The 27,891-nt window shown below is 44.2% G+C and overlaps 1 protein-coding gene across 1 annotated transcript in view; it reads right to left on the minus strand.

The window, feature by feature from the left end:
* Positions 1-27,891, minus strand: part of SLC15A1 (solute carrier family 15 member 1) — a 130,137-nt gene that overhangs the window by 46,017 nt on the left and 56,229 nt on the right. The window contains exons 7-13 of the mRNA XM_068128623.2: positions 27,391-27,481; positions 19,332-19,406; positions 19,126-19,208; positions 8,059-8,145; positions 7,382-7,471; positions 5,755-5,799; positions 3,001-3,033 (exon numbers count right to left, since the gene is read on the minus strand). Coding sequence (XP_067984724.2) covers positions 3,001-3,033; positions 5,755-5,799; positions 7,382-7,471; positions 8,059-8,145; positions 19,126-19,208; positions 19,332-19,406; positions 27,391-27,481 — 504 coding nt within the window. The remainder of the gene's footprint in view (positions 1-3,000; positions 3,034-5,754; positions 5,800-7,381; positions 7,472-8,058; positions 8,146-19,125; positions 19,209-19,331; positions 19,407-27,390; positions 27,482-27,891) is intronic.

Genomic DNA, 27,891 nt, shown 5'->3' on the forward strand with positions numbered 1-27,891 from the left:
ACGGGGGACGCGCTAATTATTCGCACTTTCATCAACTCTTTGAATGACATAATCATGCAATTGTGCAGTTTACTTTGAATTGTAGGTCCTTTTAATTTCTCTTTCAAAGGAACATAATGATACACCTCCGTTCCACAGCACATGTGACTATGTTGGCCAATCTATTGGTTTTGCTATAATGTGTTGACCAGCATTATTGCTTTGACCAAACTATAATGTGTTGACCAGCATTAATGCTTTGACCATAGCTGAGGCCTCTTGCTGTAGAACAAGTAGACATTATCATCTTACTATAATTCACCAAATGTCCGTCCGTCCGTTCGAAGGTAACGCAAAAACTATATTTTGGGTGGGTATTCCTGGGACCCCTGGGAGTAAAATAGGCTATATTGTTTTTCCAATTTTTCCAAGTTTTCCAATTTTCCAGTTTTTCCAAACACGATGGAATAATATTTACCGATATGAACAGTGATGTGGCTTTTGTTGAAATTCTACAAATACTGTTTATTCTACGTACCAGGAGAGAGTAGATCGACTCCTGACGAACTCTTCCTATATAAAACGTGCGGCTCCGAAGTAACACGGCAGCGTGTGCAAAGCGACTGAGAAACCAGTGTAGCGGCCGCTTCCGTGTTACAGATTCGGCGCGCACACTTCACACATAAACGTGCGACTGAGAAAGACACGCAGCGGCCGCTTCCGTTTTGCAGAATTCAATCTTTTTTCAAAATGGGCGCCATGTACTGTTTAGATGTTGATGATTTGCGTGTGATATGATTCAACGGATGTTTATATGAATCGTTTAAAAATTTTTAAAAGCCTTCAATTTCTGATATTTTGCCTTTTCATTTGGGCTTCCCAATTGAAGCCCGGTTCATAGGGCAGGTACCGTTGCAAGTTGCATTGATTGAACTCTTATTTTTATCCCACCCAAGCACATGAAGCAAAAGAGAGGGGTTAAGCAATAGATTCACTTCTGTCTGTCCGTCCATCCACAAACAAAAATTTATGATCGAGGAACAACTTAATTTCAATTGAATGTTATATATTGAACACAAATCGGAACATGAATCGGAACACAAACCTGCCGTTTATCAGTACTTTGGTTCTGAATTCAACCCAATCACACATGCGCTCAGAGGAGTGGGATACTTTTTTTTGTCATAAAGGGCACAAACAACATGCACAAAGAACTAATGTAAGATTAAATAAGGTAGGGTAAAAGACATTGGGTAAAACGGCGGTAAACTTCCGGAATTAATTTTTTTTAACAACCTTTACAATATTTATTTTATTTCCAATTAACTATATTGATCAGTTGGTTTGTCTGTCTGTCGGTCTGTCTGTCTGGTTGCAGTACTACGTCTACACCGTTGCACATAGAATCGCCAAACTGTCTGCCTGTCTGGTTGGAGTACTACGTCTACACCGTTGCACGTAGAATCGCCAAACTTTACACACATATTTGTCTTGCCCTGGAATAGACTGTGACCAATTGATGACGTCATCGGTCACGTGGTTCGGCCGCCATATTGGAAAAACCGAAAAAATTGCACCTCTGTATCTCCAAAAGTGCTGAATAGAAAAAATTGAGACATGGCTCATTGTAAAGAACTCTCCATGGGGAATAAAATATTTTAATCATGATGTCACCGGTGCCTCCATTATGACGTCATAATTCGACAAGTACAAAACGTCATCCGATCAAGATGAAATTTCTTGAGCATAATCTCGGAATAAATTAGTTTAGAAAACAAATAATGATGACGTCACCTATCACGTGGTTCGGCCGCCATATTTGTCTAAAATGGTCAATAAAAAAAGTATATTCCGGCAAGTCCTCGGTCTGTGACCGATTTTTCATCTGTTTGTTTGTCTGTTTGTCCGCACAGAATAAATATGATTTTCTCTGCAACCGTTGGTCCAATTGACAGGAAATTTTCCCCCTCGGTGCACTCCACCTGTAGAATTTTTTTTATGATAATTATGACGTCATAGGTCACGTGGTTTGGCCGCCAACTTGGGAAAATCGAAAAACTTTGCACCTCTATATCTCTGAAAGTGCTGAATAGAAAAAATTGAGACATAGCTCATTGTAAATAACTCTCCAGGGGAATAAAATATGTTAATGATGATGTCATAGGTGCCTCCATTATGACGTCATAATTCGACAAGCACAAAACTTCATCCAATCAGGTTTAAATTTCTTGAGCGCCATATCGGCATAAACTGGTGGAGAAAAAAAAAAATGATGACATCGGTCACGTGGTTCGGCAGCCATCTTGGAAAAAGTGAAAAACTTTGTACCTCTATATCTCTGAAAGTGCTGAATAGAAAAAATTGAGACATAGCTCATTGTAAATAACTCTCCATGGGGAATAAAATATGTTAATGATGTCATAGGTGCCTCCATTATGACGTCATAATTCGAAAAGTACAAAACTTCATCCGATCAAGATGAAATTTCTTGAGCATAATCGAGGAATAAATTGGTTTCGAAAAAAAATAATGATGTCATCGGTCACGTGGTTTGGCCGCCATATTTGTTTTAATACAAAAGCCTTAAAAACCACTGAAAATACATCCTGGCGAGGGTTTGCAATCTCTGATTTATCTTTTTCTTGTTATTATATTGCAATTTAAACTTTAAGCATGTTCATTGGAACAAAAATGACTGTTTTATGTTTTAAATGACATCTACTACACAACACAGTGTCTATTACACAACTAGTTACATATGTTTTGCAACAAAAAGTCCACATCAACATTGAGCAACCATTGTTGTTTGCAAAATATTAACAAATAATTAATTTAGTCATCTTCAATTATTCATTTATTGCCCATGTGAAAAAAAAAAAATGGAAATTTTACATCCACTAGCAATTCAAAATCGAAGCTTGGGAATGATGATCAAAATATCATTCACGTTCTCTGATGAGATAAGACAGAGACAGAGTCGATAGATAGATAGAGGGTATAAGCACCTTGCTGTATGCTTACCTGCATTTGGTCTGGCATGATCTGAACAGAGCCCTTTGGGAGAAAGAAAAAAAAAAAACATTGGAAGATGTTATGTCATCACTGTTACATCACGATCATCATCAGTACACAGAAGTAATCATCATTGTTATAATCAGTAGCTCCAATCTCATTTATATGTACTGTCTAGCACACTTTGTCATTTGACAAAAAATAATGCTGGATTTGTTAACGCCTAGTTACGACAGAGTTGAGTGAACAAAGTGTGTTGATCGCCAGGGAAAGAGTTTGGTCCATGACTTTCATGAACCGGCTCGCACAGTTTGATGTTTGAAAAGTCGGTTATAGCAGGAATTTGGAATTAGGCCAGGGTTGCCAGCGATAGCTTCCCTACTCTTCGCAAAGAATGATTTAACATTTACCAACTAATACCAGCAGATGTGTTGCTTAGTTTAACGTCCGTCCGAGGGATGGCATCACATTGATGTCTTGCCCTGCCTGTGAAACACCAGGATGGCAGTTTGTAGTTGGGCCGAAATTCAATCCCAGGCTAGACAGCTCAGAAGTGAGTGTGCGTAACCTTCAGGCCATCCTGCCAGTCCTTGAATGAATAAAGTTACAATTAAATGACTGGGAGTGTAAGTGAATTTCCATGACTAGGACAGCAATGTGTGTCGTTGGTTGTTATCTCCATATGCGGGTTTCAAAAGGTAGAACAGAGCCCTCCCAGGTCTCAAAGTATTTATCCACCTTCGTTTTGGTAAGTGACCCGAAGCCATGAAGTTTTCTTATTGTCAAAGTTTTGTTCTCAGTTTCGTCACAGAGCCTCAGACACCTTCCAATTGTAGTTTGTTTGTAGTAATATTCATAGGGATGGTTTTTAAGATCTCTGTAAGGCTTTTCGTCGCCATTCCCATTGCTCCAACTATCACTGGTCCAATTTGGCATTCTTCAGCTTCCCATATCTTTTGACTTCATTTTCGAGATCCTGGTATTTGGTAATTTTCTTGATTTTTGTGTTTTTTAGGGTTAGGCCAAAACCGATGGGTATTGACCTCAATTAGCAATGGCGTATTTCCTTTTTTTGCACTTAAGTACTATATTTCTGGTCGCAATGCTTTGTTTTCCAAGTTCACGCTCAATGGGATCATCAGGCCATATGTGAGCATTGCGTCCTCGTTTTCAATTATCGCTTTGGGTTCATATTTCCATGAGATTTCTGAAATGGATTTAGTGAAAGCTGCAGATGTGCCAAGATGACCATTCTTCCAGAGGCCGTTCTTTCCCACTCTGCCCTCCCTCCGCAGGGCTTTAAGGGTGTAGTACTGGTGAAAAATTGAGAAAACTACATAGGTACCTTTGAGAGGCCTTTACACAAAAACAAAGTCAAGTTAATATCTAATTTTCAGTTTTTCTTGAAAGATATAATCTTGGCTTTAACTCAGACCAGTTTCAACGCTTCTTTGTCATATTACATGCATATAATTTGCATAAATTAGACCGTCAATAAAAAACAAGGAAAAACAAAGAACACATTTCTACTTCTATCTTCTATGTCACCTATCATTCTTTTCACACAAAACTTGGTACATGTATTATACATGTGTTACTCTACTACCTGATGAGAGGATTTTGTGAAATTATGTCAAATGTTCACTAATTAGCTAATTATGCCAATTACCAGATAAAACTTGGTTGTCCTTCAATAAATCCACAATGGCTACTCCTATAAACAAAAGCCTTCATCATTTTAAAGGAAGTGATATTCTGAATATCCTGTCCAAATTTCAGCCCAAAAGAATGATGCATTTCCCAAGTTATAACAAATTTCATGCAAAATATTATATTGAATTGCATTGAAATTTGAATTTTTCAATAATTAGGGGTACTTCTATGACCTCTAATAGCATGATTCTTGTTTATAAGACTATAAGGAAACTGTTCAGCTAAAAAAAAAAAAAAAAAAAAAAAATCACCTGTTCACCAGTACTACACCCTTAAGCAGACAGTGGACTGGCACCTCGTGTAAAGGTAATTGATCTGGATGGGGACGTTAAACATCCCAGTTCTGACCCATGATCTGTATTACATCCATGAACCCCTTCCTAGCCCAACCCTCTTACTTGCTCATTTCAATGTTTCTTCTTTTTCTTTTCTTTTCTTCTCTTCTCTCTCTCTCTCTCTGTCTGTCTCTCTCTGTCTCTCTCTGTCTCTCTCTGTCTCTCTCTGTCTGTCTCTCTCTCTGTCTCTCTCTCTGTCTCTCTCTCTGTCTCTCTCTCTGTCTCTCTCTCTGTCTCTCTCTCTGTCTCTCTCTGTCTGTCTCTGTCTGTCTCTGTCTCTGTCTCTGTCTCTGTCTCTGTCTCTCTCTCTCGTCTATACTATTCGTTTATCCCCTCGGCATCAAAAAGTTACATATATCGAACAAAGTTTCAAATTGAGCACCTCACCCCCATTAAAGCATTTAAATTGCATCAGATGTGGCCATAAATGTGAATTGTTGCTCACAGCTTGCTAGCTTGATAACAGAAGGCGCCATTTGCATTTTTTTTCTATCCCCATCCCTACAACGTTTAGAATGCTGCGTGGGCACGGGCAACTTGCTAGTATCGATAAATATCTATATCCTGCATGTTATTTAGTAAAAGCTGCTCTATTAGATGCAAAAAGAAAGAACAACAGGGAGGTCACTGCACAATCCCATAACTTTCAATGCCTTGACTTCTGTTCTAAAACATCCAACCTTTAACTTCATATGCATATCAGTAACATACTTACAAAGTCTCCATTCATTCGAGTTGCTTGGAAGGTCCAGCGAGATCCCTAAGAAAAATAAACGAAGAACAGAGTTTTTCAGGTGGGAATTATTACTTTTTTTCCCCATAGGTTAATAACCTCCTTTATGTTCACTTCTTCTGCCTCTTTTGTATGCAGTACATGGCTATGCGTAGCATCGTTTACTGGAGGTGCGGCTGTGCTGCTGAATGCAGTGCCCCCTGTAGGTGAGAGCAGGAATTTGTAATTTGGTCAGGGTGCCGGTGATAGCTCACCTACTCTTGGTGAAGGACACTGTGGGATCTTTAACGTCCACCGACTAATGCCGAGAGACGGGACGTCCTTTTTAACGTCAGATAACAAGTTATCCTTTATTAACAACTTACCTTCTCCCTTGAGGAAAAAAAAAGAAAGAAAAAGTTCTACTTGAAGCAAAACCTCGACAAAAACCAGAACATAAGTTTAGGTTAGCTTCACTTGAGAAGGATCCATCCATTTATTACATATGGATTTAGGGGAGCAATGATTAACATCAATATCTATTATATAAGAGAGCCATTGGTCTGTCTGTCTGTGTGTCGCCATTTTACTCAGAGATGGAATCTTCGTCAAACTTTCAGAGGTTCATCAGTGAGTGCTTGGGAGTGTTTTAGACCAAAAAAACAAGCATTTTTTTTGAAAAAAAAAAAGTTCGTTTTTTGGGGATTAAAAAAAATTTGCTCTATAGTGCCAAAGCCTTTTTCATTAATGACAGTTATATACAAGTACACATTGGCATAAATAAATACAAAACAATTACCAGACATTTGAACACAAATTAATCAAACAATTCCAGAAGCGGTCGAAGTTGGTGGTAAGGCTTCTTCTTCTTCCTGAACGTCATCATACTAATTCAGAAACGTGATGAATGGCACATTCACCAGCATATATTCAACGAAAAGGTAAAATGATGATTTGACATTTGTAATGGATTCTGATTTGGATGCAATTGCTTTTCCATTATATTTGCCCTCATTTCAAATATGTTGATGTTTCTTTTTTGTTTGAGCAACGCCAGGTACTCCAGCTATAAACACTTATATTCTTTACTCAGGGTACAAATACAAATACAACTTTGGCTGGGGTTAACATAGGCTATGTGGCCACGGCCTCAAGAGGGGGTGTGGGGGTTAGGAGCATAAATTCTCGATGTAAATGTGTACCGTGTAGTGCCACATGGTGATGGTGGCAGAGGGTATTACAATTTCGTTTTTTACCTGGGCAACGCTGAGGGTAAAGCACTCTTTTTTAAAGTTAAGGTTAAAGCACGTAAATTTTTCCTCCTCCCTTTCCCCCCTCCCCCAAAACGGAGAGGCCTGTCAAAGCCACCCCCTCAGCCCCCCAAAAGATGTATATGTAGTATATCTTTCCCCTCCCTCTCCCCTCACCCTCCCTCTTAAACTCCCCCTGCTCCCTTACTCACCCCTCCCTCTCCTGCCTGCCCCCCCCATCCCCCGCAACGCTGGGTACTCCTGTTAGTACTTAATAAGTAGATGGGCCAAATTGGGAATTAATTTTTGTTACACCATAAATGCTAAAATAAAGTAGTCAAAATGTATTCCATTGCAAAATGTATTAAAAGCTGACCCACCTGCTGATCAAAAAGAGCCCAAAACATAGGCAGTGGAAGGTAGAGGAACAACACATGAAGAACCATCTTCACCTCCGTTATGGTCCGATACTGGAGAGAGAGACATGGAGACAGAGAGAGAGACAGGGAGAGAGACAGGGAGAGAAAGAGAGAGACAGGGAGAGAAAGATAAATAGAGAGACAGGGAGATGGAGGGAGGGAGAAAGAGAGAGAGACAGACACAGAGAGACAGACAGAGAGAGACAGACAGACAGACAGACAGAGAGAGAGAGAGAGAGAGACAGAGACAGAGACAGAGAGACAGAGAGAGACAGAGAGACAGAGAGACAAAAGAGAGACACACACAGAGAGAGAGACACAGAGAGATAAATGTTTAAGATGAATAAATGAATGATGGATCGAAGCACACAGCTAATGATGCTGGGATAGCACTCTTGAATCCCATATACTGACTGGTGTTTTCTTTGATTAGTCTTGGTCTCATCTAATTATTCCTTTGTAATTCATGGCAAAGTACACTAATGTCTCTTATAATGTCCTCGACCTAGACTGACATGTGACAAATGCAAGCTCCTCCAAGAACTTTAGAGTGCTGAAAGATGTTAAATGCCACAGACCTTTATGTTGTGCTTCTGATATTCCAGTTAAAAGGCAACGATTGAATGTAAAACCCTTACTCTGTATTTCTCCTTCGCCCAGTCGAGCCAATGATCTCGCTTCGGGTATTCACTGCTGCGATAATGGAAGCGGTTCTTGAGTGCAAACTGCATAAGGGGACAGTGTGCATTATAAAGGTGAATTAGAAGAGTAACAACGAGCCAGGTGTAACAATGAGTAACAACGGAGAAGGTATTTCGAAATCTTTTAATGTTAGTTTACCAATTACAACACAGGAGGTTTCATGAAGCAGACCATCGATTGCTGGAGGATGTTGAGCCAGATTTGCCTTCTCCTTAGGTTTATGAAAGTTAATAATCCAAGGATTAGTCAAGTCAATCTACCGTGAAAAAGTCCAACCCTCAAACAAATTGCAAAATAATTTTATCTTAATTGTAATGAACAGTAATTAAATATATTATTTCAAGAACATCTATCTATAATTCCAGTAATCTCTGTTTGTACGTTTGTTTGTCTGTGACCGCTGTTTCTCGACAACCACGGGTCCGATATACTTTTAACTTGCCAGGTATATTGCTGGGGACCCGAGGATGTGCCTTTTCAAGGTTTCATATTAATCGGACAATTACTTACCGAGCTATGTCCAAAAAACGATTCAACCAATCAGAGAGCAGCGAACTAACGCGTGTGCCAAACGTGGCGGACACACTCTGCCTCGGATGGCACATTTGAGAGCGTATTCATTTATTTCACGTTTGCAAACTATGTTGGCGTTAAACTATGTTTTAAAACTAATAAAAACGAATTTGCGATTCATTCGCTTTCCTGCGCGTTTGTGCACGCGATGGCGATTTCTTTACCAAACTCCGGAAGCCGTTCGCTTTGGACCAAACCATTTCATGTAAATAGAGGGGGGGGATATAATTTTAGATATAGATATAGTACGGGCAATGCCCTAGTACTAAAAATGTAGATAAACAAGTACAGATACATTCAAAGTACACCGCCCCCATGCCAAATAATTAAATATCCTACAGCGCGGCATTGCCGGGGTGCCTCAGGCGCCCGGCAATACCGCAGTGCAGCTCATTAGAGACTGCATTGGTTGGGCGAGGTGTACAATAATTGATTGATTAATTGTATAAGTAAAATCAATAAAAGGTTATCACAAAATATTTTCTTAATCAATTGACTAATAGCATAACTAAACCATGAGTGCTTCATCCGAAGATGTATATTTTAGAAATTTAATTAAATAAGTCATTAATAAAAAATAATAATTAATTGATTAATCAATAAATAATTAATCGATTAAATAATTAATCAATAAATCAAAAATATCCTTGTTGGCCACATCACTTGGTCACTGTCATGTCCAAATATTAGCTTCCTAGCTCAAAACGTTCTTGAGATATTGGCCAAATGAGAAAGAAAATAAATAAATGATTAATAATGAAAATAAATAAATAATAATCATTTAAAAAATAAATTATTAATGAATTCGGTCATAGAACACATAAACCACCACCATTTCATCAGAATCTGTAACTTTAAAAAAATAATTTTTTTTACTCATTAATCGAATAATTAAATAATTAATTGATTAATTGATTAATTGATGAATTAATAAATCAAAAATAGCCTTTGCAGCCAAATCACCTGGTCATTGTCATGTCCAAATATCAGCTTCCTAACTTAAAAGGTGCCTGAGATAATGGTCAGAAGAGAAAGGAAATTTGATTAATTAAATAAGTACTTAATTAATCGCTAATAATTAAATAACTCCTCAATTAATTGATTAATCAAAAAACAAAAATTACAGTTTTTGACAAAGGACTTGCTCACTATTGTGCCGAAATTTCAGCTTCCTAGCTCAAAGGATGGCTGAGATATTGCCCGGACAAACAAGAAAACAAGAAAGCAAGAAAACAACCAGAGTGAAAACTGAGTACTCCCTTTCAGCGTGCGTCACTGCCGAGCCCCCTTCGGTGCCCGGCAATGAGGTTATGCAGTGCCTGGAGATGGCATAGGAAAGGTGCGGTGTACAACAACCAGAGTGAAAACTGAGTACTCCCTTTCAGCGTGCGTCAATGCCGAGCCCCCTTCGGTGCCCGGCAATGAGGTTATGCAGCGCCTGGAGATGGCATAGGAAAGGTGCGGTGTACAACAACCAGAGTGAAAACTGAGTACTCCCTTTCAGCGTGCGTCACTGCCGAGCCCCCTTCAGTGCCCAGCAATGACGATATGCAGCGCCTGGAGATGGCATAGGAAAGGTGCGGTGTACAACAACCAGAGTGAAAACGGAGTACTCCCTTTCAGCGTGCGTCACTGCCGAGCCCCCTTCAGTGCCCAGCAATGACGATTTGCAATGCCTGGAGATGGCATAGGAAAGGTGCGGTGTACAACAACCAGAGTGAAAACTGAATACTCTCTTTCAGCATGCGTCAATGCCGAGCCCCCTTCAGTGCCCAGCAATGACGATATGCAGCGCCTGGAGATGGCATAGGAAAGGTGCGGTGTACAACAACCAGAGTGAAAACTGAGTACTCCCTTTCAGCGTGCGTCACTGCCGAGCCCCCTTCGGTGCCCGGCAATGACGTTATGCAACGCCTGGAGATGGCATAGGAAAGGTGCGGTGTACAATATTGTTACGGATCGCGGTTAAGGATGTTGTTTGCCGAGCGAAGGCTCCGCGACCGAACAGTTGTTCCCCGACTCACCCGATTCACCCAGCCGTATCACGCCACAGCTATTCAATCAGGGAAAAGACAAAGACGACGGATGTGAAGAAAAGGAATAAGAAGACGAGAAAAGGATTGAAAATACTACTAAATTTATTTACTATTTACAGGCTCAAAATAACCAAGGAGAAGGAAAGATAAGAAAATAATATACAGAAGCTTTTAGAGACACAGGGAAAATACTAGCTTATACAGACTTAATTACCTACCCAGGACAGAACAAACAAAGACGACTCACACGGGGAATGATGATAGGAATTGGCTGGAAGGAGAGGATGGCTTGGAGCTGTATTGTGCAGCACGATCGGCGCGTGTAGCAGCCGCCGTTCCTTCGCGGCCCTGCTCAAAACGCCGTCCAGGCCCCAAGCGGCTGTTGGGTGTTGTTGCTGCTGTGGCTGCCGCTGCTTTCCCAGGATTACAACAGGCTTTGTGCTTTCTGGGATGTCCTCTCCTTGGATGTTCTCTATGTTCTCTTGGTCCAATCACTCCTCACCACCGACAACTCAACGCAACCAACGCAACCACTGACCACCACAACGCAACCACTGACGACCAAAACCACACAACTCAGCTCTGCTTCTTGGACCCTCTCTCTTCTCAACGGCTTGGGCTCCCTTTTTGTCTGCCGGTAAAAGCTCATCTCTTTTGGACACGCCCTGCCTTGGGTTATATAGGCCCCGCCCCTCAACCTTTGCGAACCTCCCCGATCGCTCTTCCTCCGCCCTCTCTAGCCAAACCCCTGGCTCATGGTTGGTCGAGTGGGGCTGGCTCACTCCTCCCCTCTATGACGAGGTGGAGACACGCCTTTCTTCTCTGACCCTGCCTCGTGGTCAATGGCGGTTATTGGAGGGGAGGTAATTGCCAAACGACGAAAAGGGGGAATGGAGGTTTTGGGAATGGGAATGAAGGGAATCTATCTCTTTCACTGGTGCAATGGAGTACTTCAATTAATGGGAGACACAGCCTTACCCTAAAACACAGAATAAGATATAACTATCGAACAGGGGTATTCTATTATTGGCTGACGTGTATGCTTGTGGACTAATTATGGGATGCCCTTTTGACCTTTACACAGCTCCGGAGGCAGGAGGCGCAGAATAACCAATAATAATAATTCACACAATCAAAAAAATATACAGTCCTCATATCCGCAACACTGCACCCTCCTCCTCTTAGGCACGGCCCGGGCCTACAACGTTTTATTTAGTGTGACACGTAGGTGTAGTTCCCTCTACTTTTAACCTGACCCTGAGTGCGACAGTTTTTAAAACATAAATAAATGTGTCCCGCTGCTCCATTGCACCCTGCCTAACAGACTTACGCCCACAGTTAACCGAATTGCGGAATGGTCTTCAAACTACACACTGACGGTGGGGAGCATTATTTACAATGACGCTATTTTTTATTTACAAAACTAACCCAGGACCTGTGATTGTTCTTTCTGGGGGGGAGACAGTCTGCTCTGCATCAATGCACCATGAAAGCACCCAAAAACGCACCAATACACACCCAAGCACCAATCGGTGCAGTCACCATTGTTCAAGAATAAAAAATAAATCAACAACCCCTAACCCTGCAGGTGATCTCTTGCTCTTCGGCTCCCTCTGCTGGTTATTATTATTTGTTCTTCCAGATGTTGTCATTCCTTTGCTTTGCTTACTGGCGGCCTATTTGTATTAAAACTTGCACCCAATGTGTCCATTTTTATTTATTTTATTTATGGCCCACAGGGCCGACTACGTGTGGTTCACCTGTGGGGCATCAGTGCCCTGTGGCCAAGGTCCGCCAGCAAGATTTCGGGCCCTCATGGCCGGTTCCAGCAGAGGGGCCATGCCCCAACCCATGTGGTCCATAATGTGGTGCATCGATGCAGACAGCTGGTTCTGGGAATTCCGGGCGCACAATGGAGGACTCACGCACGCTCCCCTCGGCACCCAATGGCGCACAGGTCATGTGGGAGACAAAAGAGACAATTGAGCGAGGGGTAAGGTCACAAGGGTACACATCAATAAGGCAATGCAAGGCGAAATGCGTACGGAGGGCGAAGTGAGAAAGCTCGTCCCTACCGTACGTCACCCCCCTGTCACCTACACTACCCTTGCCCTTACCCCATATTTACAAAATCTACCCATTTACAAATTCGTCACTACTGTCACGTCTTCCCCATATTTCTCCTATACCAAATTCGTCTCCACAATCCCTCTACTTCAAAATTTGCCATCACCAAATTCATCATCAATCCTCATAAGGAGGAAGTGATGGAACATCAAAGCACAATGTCACACCCACGTCATGATGCGTCTCACAATCCAAACATTTGCATTAATGAAAAATAATAAAACATGGCATGGTGTGGAGTACCTGTCACCTCAGGTGAGTGGATGCAGATGGTGCGAGGAGACTCCAATCCTAACTATCCTCTAAATGACCTTAACACACTTTACACTACCCGGGGTCTCTCCCTGCCAATCCATTGGCCAACTTACACTATGGGTTCTAAAAACCAATTCCCATTGGCCAAACTGTGGTGCTTCTCAATTTGGGGTCTCACTCCCCCGATTCATCTCCCGGTGCCCTCGCACAATTTCTGGGCTGCGACGTGTAGCTCTCCCAGCAGGTCTACCCACCTGCACACCTCCACCACTGCAGTTGCCACCCGAGCTTACCTAGCTCCTCACCCTAACCTAACTAACTGGGGAAAGCCCCTCCTGGCTCTGTCACCCCACTCGGTGCCCTCTGGCACTGGGCTACCCGGGTCCGTCCTCCGGATCCTCGGGCCCCATCCACAACAACTACCGGCTCCCAGAGCCCACCTGCGGCCTCACCTGGCCGACATCCTCACAGTGGTGGAGTGCCCAAACCAACTACACACACTAACAGGCTACACGCCCAGCCATTTCCACAACACTAATGCACCCATCCAAATACCATTCTTCCACCCGCACCACAGATGCCAATATCCAACCACAATTTACCTATACCCTCTACCTAACGCTTACACTACCCGCCCCGGGTATTCGTGATGGGGGTCCATCCTTCCCCCATTCACACCTTCGCACCATCCACTCCACTCCATAGTTTCCACCATACTCACTCCACGACCATCCATCCCAATACGCCATATATCCCATACCATTTATTCCACACAACCATTCTCCATACCTGTTGTTGCACACCTGTGCACTCATACCTGGTGCCACCTGCACCCTCCTTTCTTCCTGGACCATTTGGTCAACACAACACACATCACCATCACTCACTCATACACTGCTCCACACACCTGTTCAGTTGCACACCTGTGCAATCACACCTGTTCAATCACACCTGTTCAATCTTCAAACACACGGCATCATCTCAGCTAACTACTCCCCTCTGAAACTTGCGCTTCCCAGTCGTCCCTTTAAAGTTTAAACTATTGCGCTCCCACGTCATTATCATCCACGCTAATCTACCTGCGTCCCCACTACAGGTATCCTTGTCACTAACTAACCTTAACGTCACCTAATGTCATCTTCTAGGGCCCTACACACAATATCCTAACCCACCCGGGCTAGTTTTCACTGCCATCAACCCCATAAGCTAGTGCTCCTTTGCCCCCCCCTTGGTGTGAGGGATGGTGGATTGCCCATCCCACCACATCGGGGAGGTCCTACTATCAATTTCGCACACCTAAATCCAACCAATCAAAAATTCTGCCAATCATCTGCTAATCACCGTACCAATCATCAAATTTCGCCTTTTTCTAATTTTGGGTCCAAAACACTATCCTCATCACCCGTCTACTTATTAGATCCTCTCGGTGCGCCAATTCCCTTCTAAAGCTCGGCTTCGTACAGCCGAGCAATGAATGCGGGTTGTTTTGTGCCAGCGGCTGGATACGTCCGGCATTCGGGGCAGGGACGGGGGCTTACCCGGGCCGAGATCCCACGCACCACCTCGGCGTGGAGCCATCCAATGTCCCGATCTCGACCTGCCGGCACGTCTCAACAAAAAGTGGTCGCCATGACGACCCTTCCTATCGAGCTGCCCGCTCCGCCTAGTGGAGCCCGGACGCGGCCGTTCCAAGCGAGGCCCAGCGTGGATCGCGTACGGCGGTCCTTTCGAACCCGCCGTGGCTCGGATCCCCGCTGGTTCTCGCGGCACGCGAAGCCCGGCACGCACCGAGGGCCCGATTCGGCTAAAAGTCGCTCTAACCGCTAACCCGGTTACCGTCGATGCCTCACCTGCATGCTTACATGCATACGCTACCCCTTTCTTGCTCATACCTCCAGCTGTTCCCATGCTCCTCGTACCTTTCCTTACACACCTCGGTACACTCATTCCGCTCACAGACTTGGTCACACACCTGACCACCGAACACCTTGGCACACATTCATCGCTCGCACACCTCACCAACACACCTCTTCGCGCCCCTTCCTCGGTCACCTCCTCTGTGACCATCACAGGTGTGCTTTCACTCGCACACCCAACCACGTGCCTCACGACCAACTCAAGTGTGCATTCCCACACACGCTCTACCATTCCAGGTGTGCATCCTTCCATTCCAGGTGTACATCCTCGCTCACCTGTCACAACCAACTCACGCTCCGTGTCACTCTCACTACTTTCACCTCCATTCTTGACAGCGCACTCACCCTTACTCTCGACAGCGCACTCTTTCCTCATGCACCTGTCCGTTACACACCTTTCTCGCGCACACTCTTGCGCACACTCTCCCGTTACACCCTCTGTAACACTCACCACACCGCGCTTCCATGTGCTCCCTCGCACACGCGCTACGACCGACTCACTCTCGACAGCACACTCACTGGTCGGCTCGCACTTTTTCCTCACACACCCCATGGTCGGACATTCTCGCACACCTCTTTTTTCGCACACCTGACCTGTCACACACTTCACCAACGGCCTTTCACGAACCCCCGGATCCAAACCAATCCCCAAGCCAACTGAAGCTTTCCTCACATCATATACATTGCCGAATATTTCGCCACTCACCTTGGCACCTCGTCTCCGCACCTCTTTTGCCACCTGCAAACTCTTTATTTGGTTAGTGAGCAGCACATCATGAGTTGAGCACCGACCTTGTACCAATTCCATTACCTCCTCCTTTATTTCTCTCTTAGTTTCTGTCCGTCTCTTCTTAATTTCACTCACCTCTTCTTCCGCTTCCTCTAATTTTTGCTTCACCTCTTTTATTTCCCGGTGCGTCTCCTCAAGTTCGTCCTCTAAGGCTACCTTGACCGTCTCTATGTGCATCCTCACCTGCCGGTCCTTTGTCTCCATTACTTCTGTCACCTCATCCAACCTCATTGTCAGTCCCTCACGTACCATCTGACATTGCCTCTGTGTCGCTATTAAGTCATTTTTAATTTCTTTTTGTGTCGCCTTTAACCCTCCTAGTACCGCAGTGTTCTTTTGAACCTGCTCCACTAACTCCGTTTGTCCCTCTGTCAGCTGTTCCACCTCCTCCGTCAGATCCTCTATTCCCCCCTGTAACCTAGCCGTATTATTTCTCACCTCTTTCTCCATACGCTTCTCACCTCGCTTTACCTCCTCGCGTAGCCCCGAGACCTCCCCACTCACACCTCGTCGTATCCCCTCTTTCATCTCCTCCATCTCTTTTGTAGATGCCACCCTCATCTGTCCCAATTCATCCCTCTGAGCATCCAATTTGGTTTCTACCCCGATTTTTACCTCCTCTATCTGCTCTCCCATTTGTTTAATTTCTCGGGCGGATTGCTCCCCTATCTCCCGCAATTTGCCTTCCATCCTATTTTCTAGCCCCATTAACCCATTTTTCATCCCCTCTATCTGATTCTCCTGGGCAGCCATTCTATTTTCCACCCCCGTTAACCCATGTTTCATCCCTTCTATCCCATTGTCTAACCCCTCAAATTTCTTGTCTAATTCCCCGATTTGATTTCCTAGTCGCTCCCCCATTCTGTTTTCCATTTTCTCACTATCAGCCCTCAATTCGTCCCTCATTACCCCCATACTGTTTTTCAAACCTCCAATTTGGTCTCCCATACTCATCTGTACAGCTGCCTGTAGCTGCGCAATGAGGGCCTGCATGTCAATCGGCTGCATGTTAAAGCCCGCTGATACAGCGGGCTCGGCTACCGCGCGCTCGTGCGAGGCGCCTTTTTGCGCGCCTGAAACCTCGTGCGCGAGAGCGCCATTTTGTGCGCCTGATACCCCCTCAACCACATTGCCAATGTTCTCCTCTACTTCGTCCCTCTGATCCTGGGTTACTCCTAACCCCTCCTCTAGCTCACCCACCGGCATCCCCTCGCCTTGACCAGCCATGGCGCGATTTCAAAATTCGGGTTTTTGTAAAACAAAAGCAATTTCGGTACTTTGTAATTTTGAGCGCGTTAAGCGCGCTTCGGGTCCGATCCCACTCCTGACACCAATTGTTACGGATCGCGGTTAAGGATGTTGTTTGCCGAGCGAAGGCTCCGCGACCGAACAGTTGTTCCCCGACTCACCCGATTCACCCAGACGTTGGCCGTATCGCGCCACAGCTATTCAATCAGGGAAAAGACAAAGACGACGGATGTGAAGAAAAGGAATAAGAAGACGAGAAAAGGGTTGAAAATACTACTAAATTTATTTACTATTTACAGGCTCAAAATAACCAAGGAGAAGGAAAGATAAGAAAATAATATACAGAAGCTTTTAGAGACACAGGGAAAATACTAGCTTATACAGACTTAATTACCTACCCAGGACAGAACAAACAAAGACGACTCACACGGGGAATGATGATAGGAATTGGCTGGAAGGAGAGGATGGCTTGGAGCTGTATTGTGCAGCACGATCGGCGCGTGTAGCAGCCGCCGTTCCTTCGCGGCCCTGCTCAAAACCGCCGTCCAGGCCCCAAGCGGCTGTTGGGTGTTGTTGCTTCTGTGGCCGCCGCTGCTTTCCCAGGATTACAACAGGCTTTGTGCTTTCTGGGATGTCCTCTCCTTGGATGTTCTCTATGTTCTCTTGGTCCAATCACTCCTCACCACCGACAACTCAACGCAACCAACGCAACCACTGACCACCACAACGCAACCACTGACGACCAAAACCACACAACTCAGCTCTGCTTCTTGGACCCTCTCTCTTCTCAACGGCTTGGGCTCCCTTTTTGTCTGCCGGTAAAAGCTCATCTCTTTTGGACACGCCCTGCCTTGGGTTATATAGGCCCCGCCCCTCAACCTTTGCGAACCTCCCCGATCGCTCTTCCTCCGCCCTCTCTAGCCAAACCCCTGGCTCATGGTTGGTCGAGTGGGGCTGGCTCACTCCTCCCCTCTATGACGAGGTGGAGACACGCCTTTCTTCTCCGACCCTGCCTCGTGGTCAATGGCAGTTATTGGAGGGGAGGTAATTGCCAAACGACGAAAAGGGGGAATGGAGGTTTTGGGAATGGGAATGAAGGGAATCTATCTCTTTCACTGGTGCAATGGAGTACTTCAATTAATGGGAGACACAGCCTTACCCTAAAACACAGAATAAGATATAACTATCGAACAGGGGTATTCTATTATTGGCTGACGTGTATGCTTGTGGACTAATTATGGGATGCCCTTTTGACCTTTACACAGCTCCGGAGGCAGGAGGCGCAGAATAACCAATAATAATAATTCACACAATCAAAAAAATATACAGTCCTCATATCCGCAACAATATACTTAATGGAACATTTGGAAATGTATCCTTAAATAAATATTATATGGGCTACTCCAGCAAGTCAAGAGTTAAAATTTCAATAAACTTAATTTCATGTAAAACATGTATGAGGCCATTTGTACATTTGTCATGTAATCCATATGAGACACGTATTGTTGAATACAATTTTAAAGCAGGTAATTCATTCTTGTTCAAGAACTCTGCTAAGCAGTCTATTTTGTCTGGATAAACGAAGTTAAAAGATGACTCACCCTCCCAGTCATAATCAGGATCCTAAAGCTAATAATTTCTGACATTAATTAACATTTTTAGAATGAAGAATTAATTTTCATCAGCCAGCACTAATATACGTACACTTAGAAAGTTATATCCGCAATGTTTTTTTTTGCTGATTTGCTAGAGAAGTTTCTTTGGCGTTCAGTGGAAAATGTCGAACGATTTTGAAAAATGTTCTGAAAATGCATAAACTCATGTTGAAATTTGATGTTCGCAAATTAAAACGGCAATAAAAGCCTTTTTATTGGGCTTTTCGTTGAATAAAAGCCTATATATATTTTTTAAACAAGTTTTTTTTTTTTTATTTATTAACAACGTGTTATTTCTATATTTAAAATAGGGACTTAATTATGGATCACCATACTACTACATACGACTGAACTGAAACGGTAATTGAAAACACTTATTGAAAAGCAAGAATGCGGTACTTACACCGATGCATCTCACTAGTTCTACGATGATGTTTCCTCCTGGAGGGTTCTTTTTGTACATAGAAGTGCCAGAGATAAACACCACTGCATGCACATAAATACAGGTAGCAGTGTCAACAGAATAACCTTGCTGTCATAAATCCAAGAATAATCACAAAAAGGAAGAAACCAGCTTGCACATAAAGCTCACAACGGACTTTCCCTTACCCACAGCAACTATCATGAGAAGGGAAGGTATACCAAAAGCCATGAAAAAGCAGTCTTCACCCCAACATTTCTGCCCTGTTGTAGGTAATGGAAGAGAGGGGGAAAACACAAAATCAGTTAGATTGACAAATAGCAATACAAGGGGCAATACATCGCAACACATCGCTCTCTCTCTGCTGCTGAATTCGTCTTTCTGAAATATTAATATCTGTATACATTTTGTTGAGACACCTTGTAAATAACTTTCTTATTGATTATATGTACTTGTATAGTAGTGCAGAATAAAAACAACTTTGGCATGTCCTCTTCGACTATGTAAATATCTCGTTCATATAACATTAGCATTGACTCTTGTATTGTACACCGCTCCTTTCATATGCCATCTCCAGGTGCTACATGACGTCATTGCCGAGCACTGAAGGGGGCCCAGCAATGACGCACGCTGAAAGGGAGTACTCAGTTTTTACTCTGGTTGCTTGTTGTACACCGCTCCTTTCATATGCCATCTCCAAGCGCTGCATAATGTCATTGCCGGGCACCGAAGGGGGCCCGGCAATGGCGCACGCTGAGAGGGAGTACTCAGTTTTAACTCCGGTTGTTTGTTTGTTTGTTTTCTTGTTTGTTTGTTTGTTGTACACCGCTCCTTTCCTATGCCATCTCCAGGCGCTGCATAACGTCATTGACAGGCACCGAAGGGGGCTCGGCAATGACGCACGCTGAAAGGGAGTACTCAGTTTTCACTCTGGTTGTTTGTTTGTTTGTCCGGGCGATATCTCAGCCATCCTTTGAGCTAGGAAGCTGAAATCTGGGCACAATAGTGAGTAAGTACTTTGTCAAAAACAATATTTTTCGTTTTTTGATTAATCGATTAATTGATGAGTTACTTAATTAATATCGATTGATATTATATCGAAGTTATTATTATATTATTATCAAAGTACTTATATATTTCCTTTCTCTTGGAAGAAGAAGTGCATGAAGAAGTTTCGGGAACTGAGTGGTGTGCTGACGAGGAGGGAAGTGTCGTTGAAGCTGAAGCGAAAGCTGTATGCTGCATGTGTGAGAAGTGTTATGATTTATGGGAGCGAGACATGGGTAATGAACGTAGAGCAGCAACGAAGGCCGGAAATGGTGGAAATGTGAATGGTTCGGTGGATGTGCGGAGTATCGTTGAGAGAGGAAGACAAATGATGATTTGCGAAAGATGATGGGAATAGAGCCTGTGATTGATGCTGTGAAGAGAAACAGGTTGAGATGGTTTGGTCATGTGTTGAGGAAGGACGAAAGTGACTGGTTGAGAAGAGTGATGGAAATGAATGGAGAAAGAAGTAGAGGACGGGGAAGACCGAGAAAGACTTGGCTAAAGATGGTGGAAGAAGAAATGCGGGCAAGGGGGTTAACAAGGAGAGATGCAGAAAATAGGGCAAAATGGAGAAGATTGCCGCAAGGCTAACCCCCGCTCTAGCAGGGAAAATGGCCTTAAAATGCATGTTGTTGTTGTTGTTGTTGTTGTATAGCCTACCCCTGGTAATTCTATTTTTACATATAGCCTATGTTTGTTGTAACGTGTATATTAGTGAACTGTAAAAGGTGCATTTAAAGTATTTTAGTCCATTTAAAGTTTTTTTTTAGTCCATTAGGGTTAAAAGAACATTTTCTTGGGAGCTATTAAGCCTCCAATTTTCATTCTCGACCTGCTCCTGAGTTTATATGGTCTCACTATAAGCAACGTTGCGGGTCAGTCGGCCTGAAGCATGTGCAGTTCCTCTCCTTATCTGGAATTCACTCTGGTTGACAAAGATGTGCAGATCGAGTGGTGTTATTCACCATCTCCCTCTTCTCGATGCGAGTAGAAGCGAGAAGCTTCTTCTTCAGCGAGTCGAGTAGAAGTGGTCTTCTACTCTACTCGCTGCAACGTACAGCTGTCCGTGTGTAAAAACACATGACAGGTTTGACCGCTTCGACGACATGTTCAGCCTGTACGGCATATAAATTAAAACGTCGGTTAGTGGAATCAGCCGTTGTACGCCGTTGTACCCCGTAATGACATTATCGACGTAATGACGTAGCGTGCTGGACGGACACAAAACTGCCATTACTTCAACATATAGAAGACTAGCTGAATGCATCCCGGCGTTGCCCGGGTTCTTTTTGAATGAAGTTAATCTTCTGTACTAAAAAAAGGAATAAAACGCGGCCTTGTGAAGCAGCGGAGTTTGACTATCCAGCTGCGGCCGCATTTCGTTCATTTACTACTATAATTCAGCTTTACTCGCGGCCGTAGAAGATTGACTACTGTAATTCAGCTCAGCTTTTACTTGCGAAATGGGCCCAGCCCGCCCGAGGCGGCCTCGACCGGCCTCGCCACCTAGCCTATAACCTTCCTGGGGCCCGTCCCGACATTTTTTGTTTCAGAGGTTTCCTCCTATCCTTCACTGTTCAGGAGATTAGCGCATGCAGACAAACAAACAAACAAAAACTTTCTTTTATATATATATTTATATATACTAGCTGAATGCACCCGGCATTGCCCGGGTTCTTTTTGAATGAATTTAATCTTCTGTACACAAGTCTGACGTGAGCCCAGTATCAGTTAGTGCTCAACGATTCCTTGTTCTTTCTTCTGTCGGGCCCCGCGAGAGAGAATTTTGAAAGAAGAAGAAGATTTATTGCGAAATGGGCCCAGCCCGGCCGAGGCGGCCTTGAGCGACCTCACCACCTAGCTTATAACCTTCCCGGGGGCCGTCCCGACATTTTTTTGTTTCAGAGGTTTCCTCCTATCTTTCACCGTTCAGGAGATTAGCACGTGCAGACAAACAAACAAACAAAAACTTTCTTTTATATATGTAGATAAATAGAAGATATAGAAGATAGATATAGATATATAGATGGAGATAGAAGAAGAAGAAGTTGATATATTTTAACCTCCAGTAACTTTGCTTTACTACAAAGGTATTTGTGTTACGATTATATTTACTATAATATTAACGATACATTATCATTATTTCGAAAATGATATTACTATCAAAAAACTGAGGCTAATTCCTTACTTCCACGGTTATTAGTACCGTACACCGCTTATCATTGATTCATGAACCATACACCGCTTCAATCCATTAGTTTTGCATTCACAACATTGGGAGTAAAGTGTTGTGGTTATATTTACTATATTATTATTATTATTATTATGAAAACGATACTACTGAAACTATACGACTGTATTAAGAAACCTGGCCTTCATTTGTCCGAAGCAGCCTGAAGGTGAAGCATGAAGCCTAAGGCCTATACATACCGTGTTGTTGGAAGACGTAACGCCGATGCTTTCGATATTTGATGAGCATTTTAACTATCGGTTTGTTTGTGCTTCACACTGAATGAAAAACGTTAAGGTAGAGAATGGCGATTGTGGTATATGACAGGTTCGACGATATGCTCGGCATGAACGACATTGGAATCAAAATGCCGATGTGTGGAGTCTACCTCAGTATCGCCGTAATGACATCAGATGTAATCACCTCACCCTGCCATGTGACGAGATCCTCGGCTCTGATTGGTATACATTTGAGGGGACATGCATATGGACATAAGGACAGACAAACACTGTTCTAGACGGCTTTGCCCTATGGGCTACGCCCTAAAAACTAAGCTCTACTTCAAAGCATTCACAATTTCCTTCTTGAGATTTCTTCGAGAATTCTGGATTATTTCAGCATTATAGACTAGTGAGCTCTTTTTTTACCAAGCTAAACGGGTGTGTTTAATTACCTCCACCACCTAAGGTGGATGGTGGTTATGTTTTCACCCCTGCCTGTCTTTCTGTCTGTCTGTCTGGGAGCAGGACATCTCAAAAAGTTGTGGATGTATTATGACAAAACTAGGTGGATGAGTTGGTTAGGTGACAAGAACAAGCCGATTAGATTTTGGTTTTGGTCCGAATCCAGATCCGGCCTATCAGTGGGATAAAAGATGTGAACTGTTCAGCCTGGCGGAGGTATGCGCTACTGAGTGTCATTCTCGTTATCCAAGTGAACATTGTCCTTTATTAAAAAGTGTATATGGCTCCTTTTTTCTCAATGAGTGATTCAGGTAAAGTAGTAATAATAATAATAATAATAATAATAATAATACATTTATTTTATATAGCGCTTTTCAAGAAGCCCAAAGACGCTTTGACAGAGTACAAAAAACAAGTGCAAAAAGACAAAAATCAATAGGTAAATAATCAAAGCAAAAGGAAGGAGAAGAGATAGTCAGGGGTTAAATGCTGTGGGTTAAATTTTGAATGCAGTGTTGAACAGGTGGGTCTTGAGTGATGTTTTGAATGTGGTGAGTGAGGAGGAGTCTCTGATGGTGTGAGGTAGTGAGTTCCAGAGGGTGGGAGCAGCGATGGAGAAGGCCCTGTCCCCCCAGGATCTGAAGTTGGTCCGGATGGGGGGGGGGGGGGGGGGGGTCAGGAGGTTGGTACCAGCAGAGCGGAGGTTGTGGGTGGGAGTGTGTCTGGAGAGGTCAGCCAGGTAGGATGGGGCCAGGTTATGGAGGGCTTTGTAGGTCAAGAGGAGGATTTTGTACTGGATTCTCTGGGGGATGGGAAGCCAGTGAAGCTTGTAAAGGACGGGGGTGATGTGGTCACGGGTCCGGGAATGGGTGAGTAGACGGGCAGCGGAGTTCTGAATGTATTGGAGTTTATTGGTGATTGTTGAGGGTGAACCATAGAGGAGGCTATTGCAGTAGTCCAGACGGGAGGTGATGAAGGCGTGGATGAGGGTTTCTGCAGCCGTGGAGGAGAGGGATGGACGGAGACGGGCGATGGTTTTCAGGTGAAAGAAGGCTGTCTTTGTGATCTGTTTAGTGTATTTGTCGAAGGAGAGGGTTTGGTCAAAGATGATGCCAAGATTCTGGATGTGAGGGGAGGTGGATACTGGGAAACCGTCGATGTTGAGGGCAAAGTTATGGGTGGATTTGGTGAGCGTTTTTGGGCCAATGATGATTATTTCAGATTTATCATAGTTAAGTTTGAGGAAGTTGATTTGAAGCCAGAATTTTATTTCAGTGATGCAGTTTGTCAGGATAAAGTGGGTGGCGGTGGAGATGGACTTGGTGGAGATGAAAAGCTGGATGTCATCGGCGAGGCAGTGGAATTGGAGACCATGGCGGCGGATTAAGTGACCAAGGGGGGGCAGGTACAGGATGAAGAGGAGGGGGCCAAGAACTGAACCTTGGGGGACACCTTGGGGGAGGGGAGCAGTGGGGGATTTGCAGTTATTGATGGAGATGAACTGGCGTCTGTCAGAGAGGTATGATTTGATCGAAGAGAGGGCAGTGCCGGTAATGTTAAAGGTGGTTTCAAGTCGGGTGAGGAGGATGGTGTGATTGATGGTGTCAAAGGCGGCGCTGAGGTCGAGGAGGATGAGAATGTTGAGGTTGCCAGCGTCAGAGGAGAGGAGAAGGTCGTTGGTGATTTTGAGGAGAGCAGTTTCAGTACTGTGGTTGGAGCGGAATCCGGATTGGAATGTTTCATACAGGTTATTGGCAGAGAGGTGATGTTTGAGTTGAGTGGCTACAGCGCGTTCCAAAACTTTTGACAGAAAGGGTAGGTTGGAGATGGGTCTGAAGATATTTAGGGTGTCAGGGTTGAGTCCAGCTTTTTTCAGAATGGGGGTAACAGCAGCAATTTTGAGGGATGGTGGGACGATGCCTGTAGACAGGGAGGAGTTTATTGTTGCAGTGATAAGTGGAGAGAGAGCAGGAAGGGAGGCCTTGACAAAGCTGGAGGGGATGGGGTCAAGAGTGCAGGTGGCAGTTTTCATTCCTATGAGGAGTTCAGAGAGGTCAGTAGGGGAGACTGGGGAGAATTGAGACAGGGGTTGGCAGGATAAGGGGGGGGCGCAGGTGGTTTGAGGGGGAGCGGGTGCGGTGGTGGTTAAGCTGTTGTAGATGTTGTCAATTTTGCATTGGAAGAATGAAAGGAAGGAGATGCAGTTGTCTACTGTGAATGACTGGGTGGTGGTGTCCAGGGGGCTGAGGAGTTTGTTTATTGTAGAGAAGAGTGCTTTTGGGTTTCCGGAGCCAGAGTGGATAATTTGAGAGTAGTAGGCAGAGCGGGCGCGGGAGAGCGCATCTTTGTAGTGTTGTAGGTGGTCCTTGTAGGCTTGGGAGTGAATTGTGAGACCTGTTTTATTGCGGAGTCTTTCAAGTTGGCGAGCACGAGTTTTCATCAGGCGGAGTTCAGGGGTAAACCAAGGAGCAGAATGGGTGAAAGAAACTGTTTTGGTTTTTATAGGCGCAAGCTGGTCAAGGCAGGAAGAGAGAGTGTGGTTGTAGTAGTCAGAGTGAGGTCAGAAGGGGTGTGGAGGTCAGCGAAGGGAGAAGTGGACATTTTTTCAGAGAGGGTGGATGAGAATGAGGTAGGTGAAAGAGCGTTTAGCTTACGGAAGTTGATAGTGCGATAATGCCTTGGTGCTGTGGTGGGGATGTTGATGGTCATTGTGATGGCTAAGTGGTCAGAGAGGGTGAGGTCGGAGCCAGAGAGATGGTGCAAAATTAATCCAGTAGAGCAGACAAGGTCCAGAATGTGCCCACGGTTATGGGTAGGAAAGTTGACATGTTGAGTGAGGTTAAAGCAGGTGAGTAAATCAGTGAAGTCAGTGGTTATTGTGGAGTCAGTGGAGTCCATGTGGATATTGAAATCACCGAGGAGGAGGATTGAGGGGGAGAGGGAACAGAGCTGGGTCAGAAAGTAGGAGAAGTCAGACAGGAATGATGGGTGTGGTTTGGGAGGGCGGTAGACGACAGCCATGACTGACTGTGTGTGACCAGATAGTTTAAAAGCCAGGTGTTCAAATGATGGAGCAGTTGAGATGGAGATGAGGCTGGTCTTGATGTCTTGTCGGTGAATTACGGCAATTCCACCACCTCGGCCCTCCGAGCGTGGTTTATTGATGTAAGAATATCCATTGGGTGTAGTGAGGTTGAGTGAGAAGTAGTCCAGAGGTTGTTGCCAGGTTTCAGTGAGACAGAGAAAGTCCAGTTTATTATCCAGAATGTAGTCGTTCAGGATGAGGCTTTTGTTGTTGAGGGACCGGGTATTGAACAGGGTGAGCTTGATGTTGTTTTGTACGGTGGGGATGAACTCAGGTGATTTAGCCAGGGTTTGCAGACAGGAGGTACGATCGTATGCGTTGCTGTGACCAGGTGCGCTGGGACGATGAGTGGGAGTGCGCTGAGCCGACCAGAGTACGGGAATGGAGTGACCTGTTTGTAAGTAAACAAACTTACGACCGGAGCCTCTATGAATGTATCTGGGTCGTCGCAGGAGTCCGTGGTACGTGATTGCAGAGATGCATGATGGAGTGGAGTGAGTATTGAGCAGAAGAAGCCTTGCGGCGGAGTACCTCAGAGCCATGCCAGGCAGGAGCGAAGGGACGAGTACGAGGCCAAGGTCGAGGAGGCAAAGCGGCAAACGACCGCAGCCGCTAATCAAGACCACAGCGGCAAACAGCCACTGCCGCAAACAACGGCCACAAACAACGGGAGCGGGCCTGAGGAAACAGTGGAGGAGCCGGGCAGGCGAAGCCAGGAGCAGAGCCGGGACCGAGCAGAGGGCAGACCCAACGGTCAAAAATCTGCCATGACCACCAGAAAAGCAAACTATGTACAATGGCCCAGTCGGAGAAGCGGTGAACAAGTAACGCCAGCGTCCTCTCCAGACCGGACCGGAAGCGGAAGTGAATGAGGATGGAATGAGTGAATGAGGAATGAGGATGAAAATGTCAGCTCTAGATAAAAGATGGAATGACCAGAATAACCTTCTGGTTATTTTCTTTCTGGAATAACCTTCTGGTGCTTCCCCTTTTCTCCCCATCTTGTCTTCCGCTCCCTCTTTTTGTGTATTTTGTTTGTCTGGTCGATTTGTTTGTGAAGTTAATGTTAGCTCTTTCACGAGCCTCGATTCAGTATACAAAAAAAAAAAAAAAAAAAAAAAAAAAAAAACCTTCTGAGTTTTTGTCAATACATTTAAACAGTAAACGGTCCATGGTATCAACACTTTTATCAATTTTACCTCTCAGTATAGGTGTGATGAAGGTTGAAATGAGGCTTCCAGCATTGATGGAGAGGTAGAAGAAAGAGAAGAAACTTTTTCGCAGTTCTTGCTATCAAGGGCAAGAATCAGATAATCAGAGTGAAAAGGAGATAATTAACATGGAAATACTATACAGTACAGTACTTCATTTGAGTAGGATCAAAATACAAGGCTTTCAGGAAAAAATGGCACAGTGATCGGTGTTATTGAATAATTTTTATATTGTCAGTTGTGTAATAACACAAGTGGCAAAAGCCTTGCTTTTTGACCAAAGTGGAAATCATGTGGATTTTGCAATTTAATCTTGAGTGGAGTACAACTGTGGCTTGATTGTATTGAGTTTGGTTTGTATTGAGTTAACAAAAGGCACGTATGTACAAGGCAGTGTCACAAAAGATAAATCCTTACCTCTAGCACATATAAGCCCATTTTAGTTAGTGACTTACCACAGGTCTACAAACAGGCACCTCAGTCATACCG

This window comes from Myxine glutinosa, chromosome 9 (assembly GCF_964187855.1).
Source record: "Myxine glutinosa chromosome 9, kmMyxGlut1.1, whole genome shotgun sequence".
NCBI lineage: Eukaryota > Metazoa > Chordata > Myxini > Myxiniformes > Myxinidae > Myxine > Myxine glutinosa.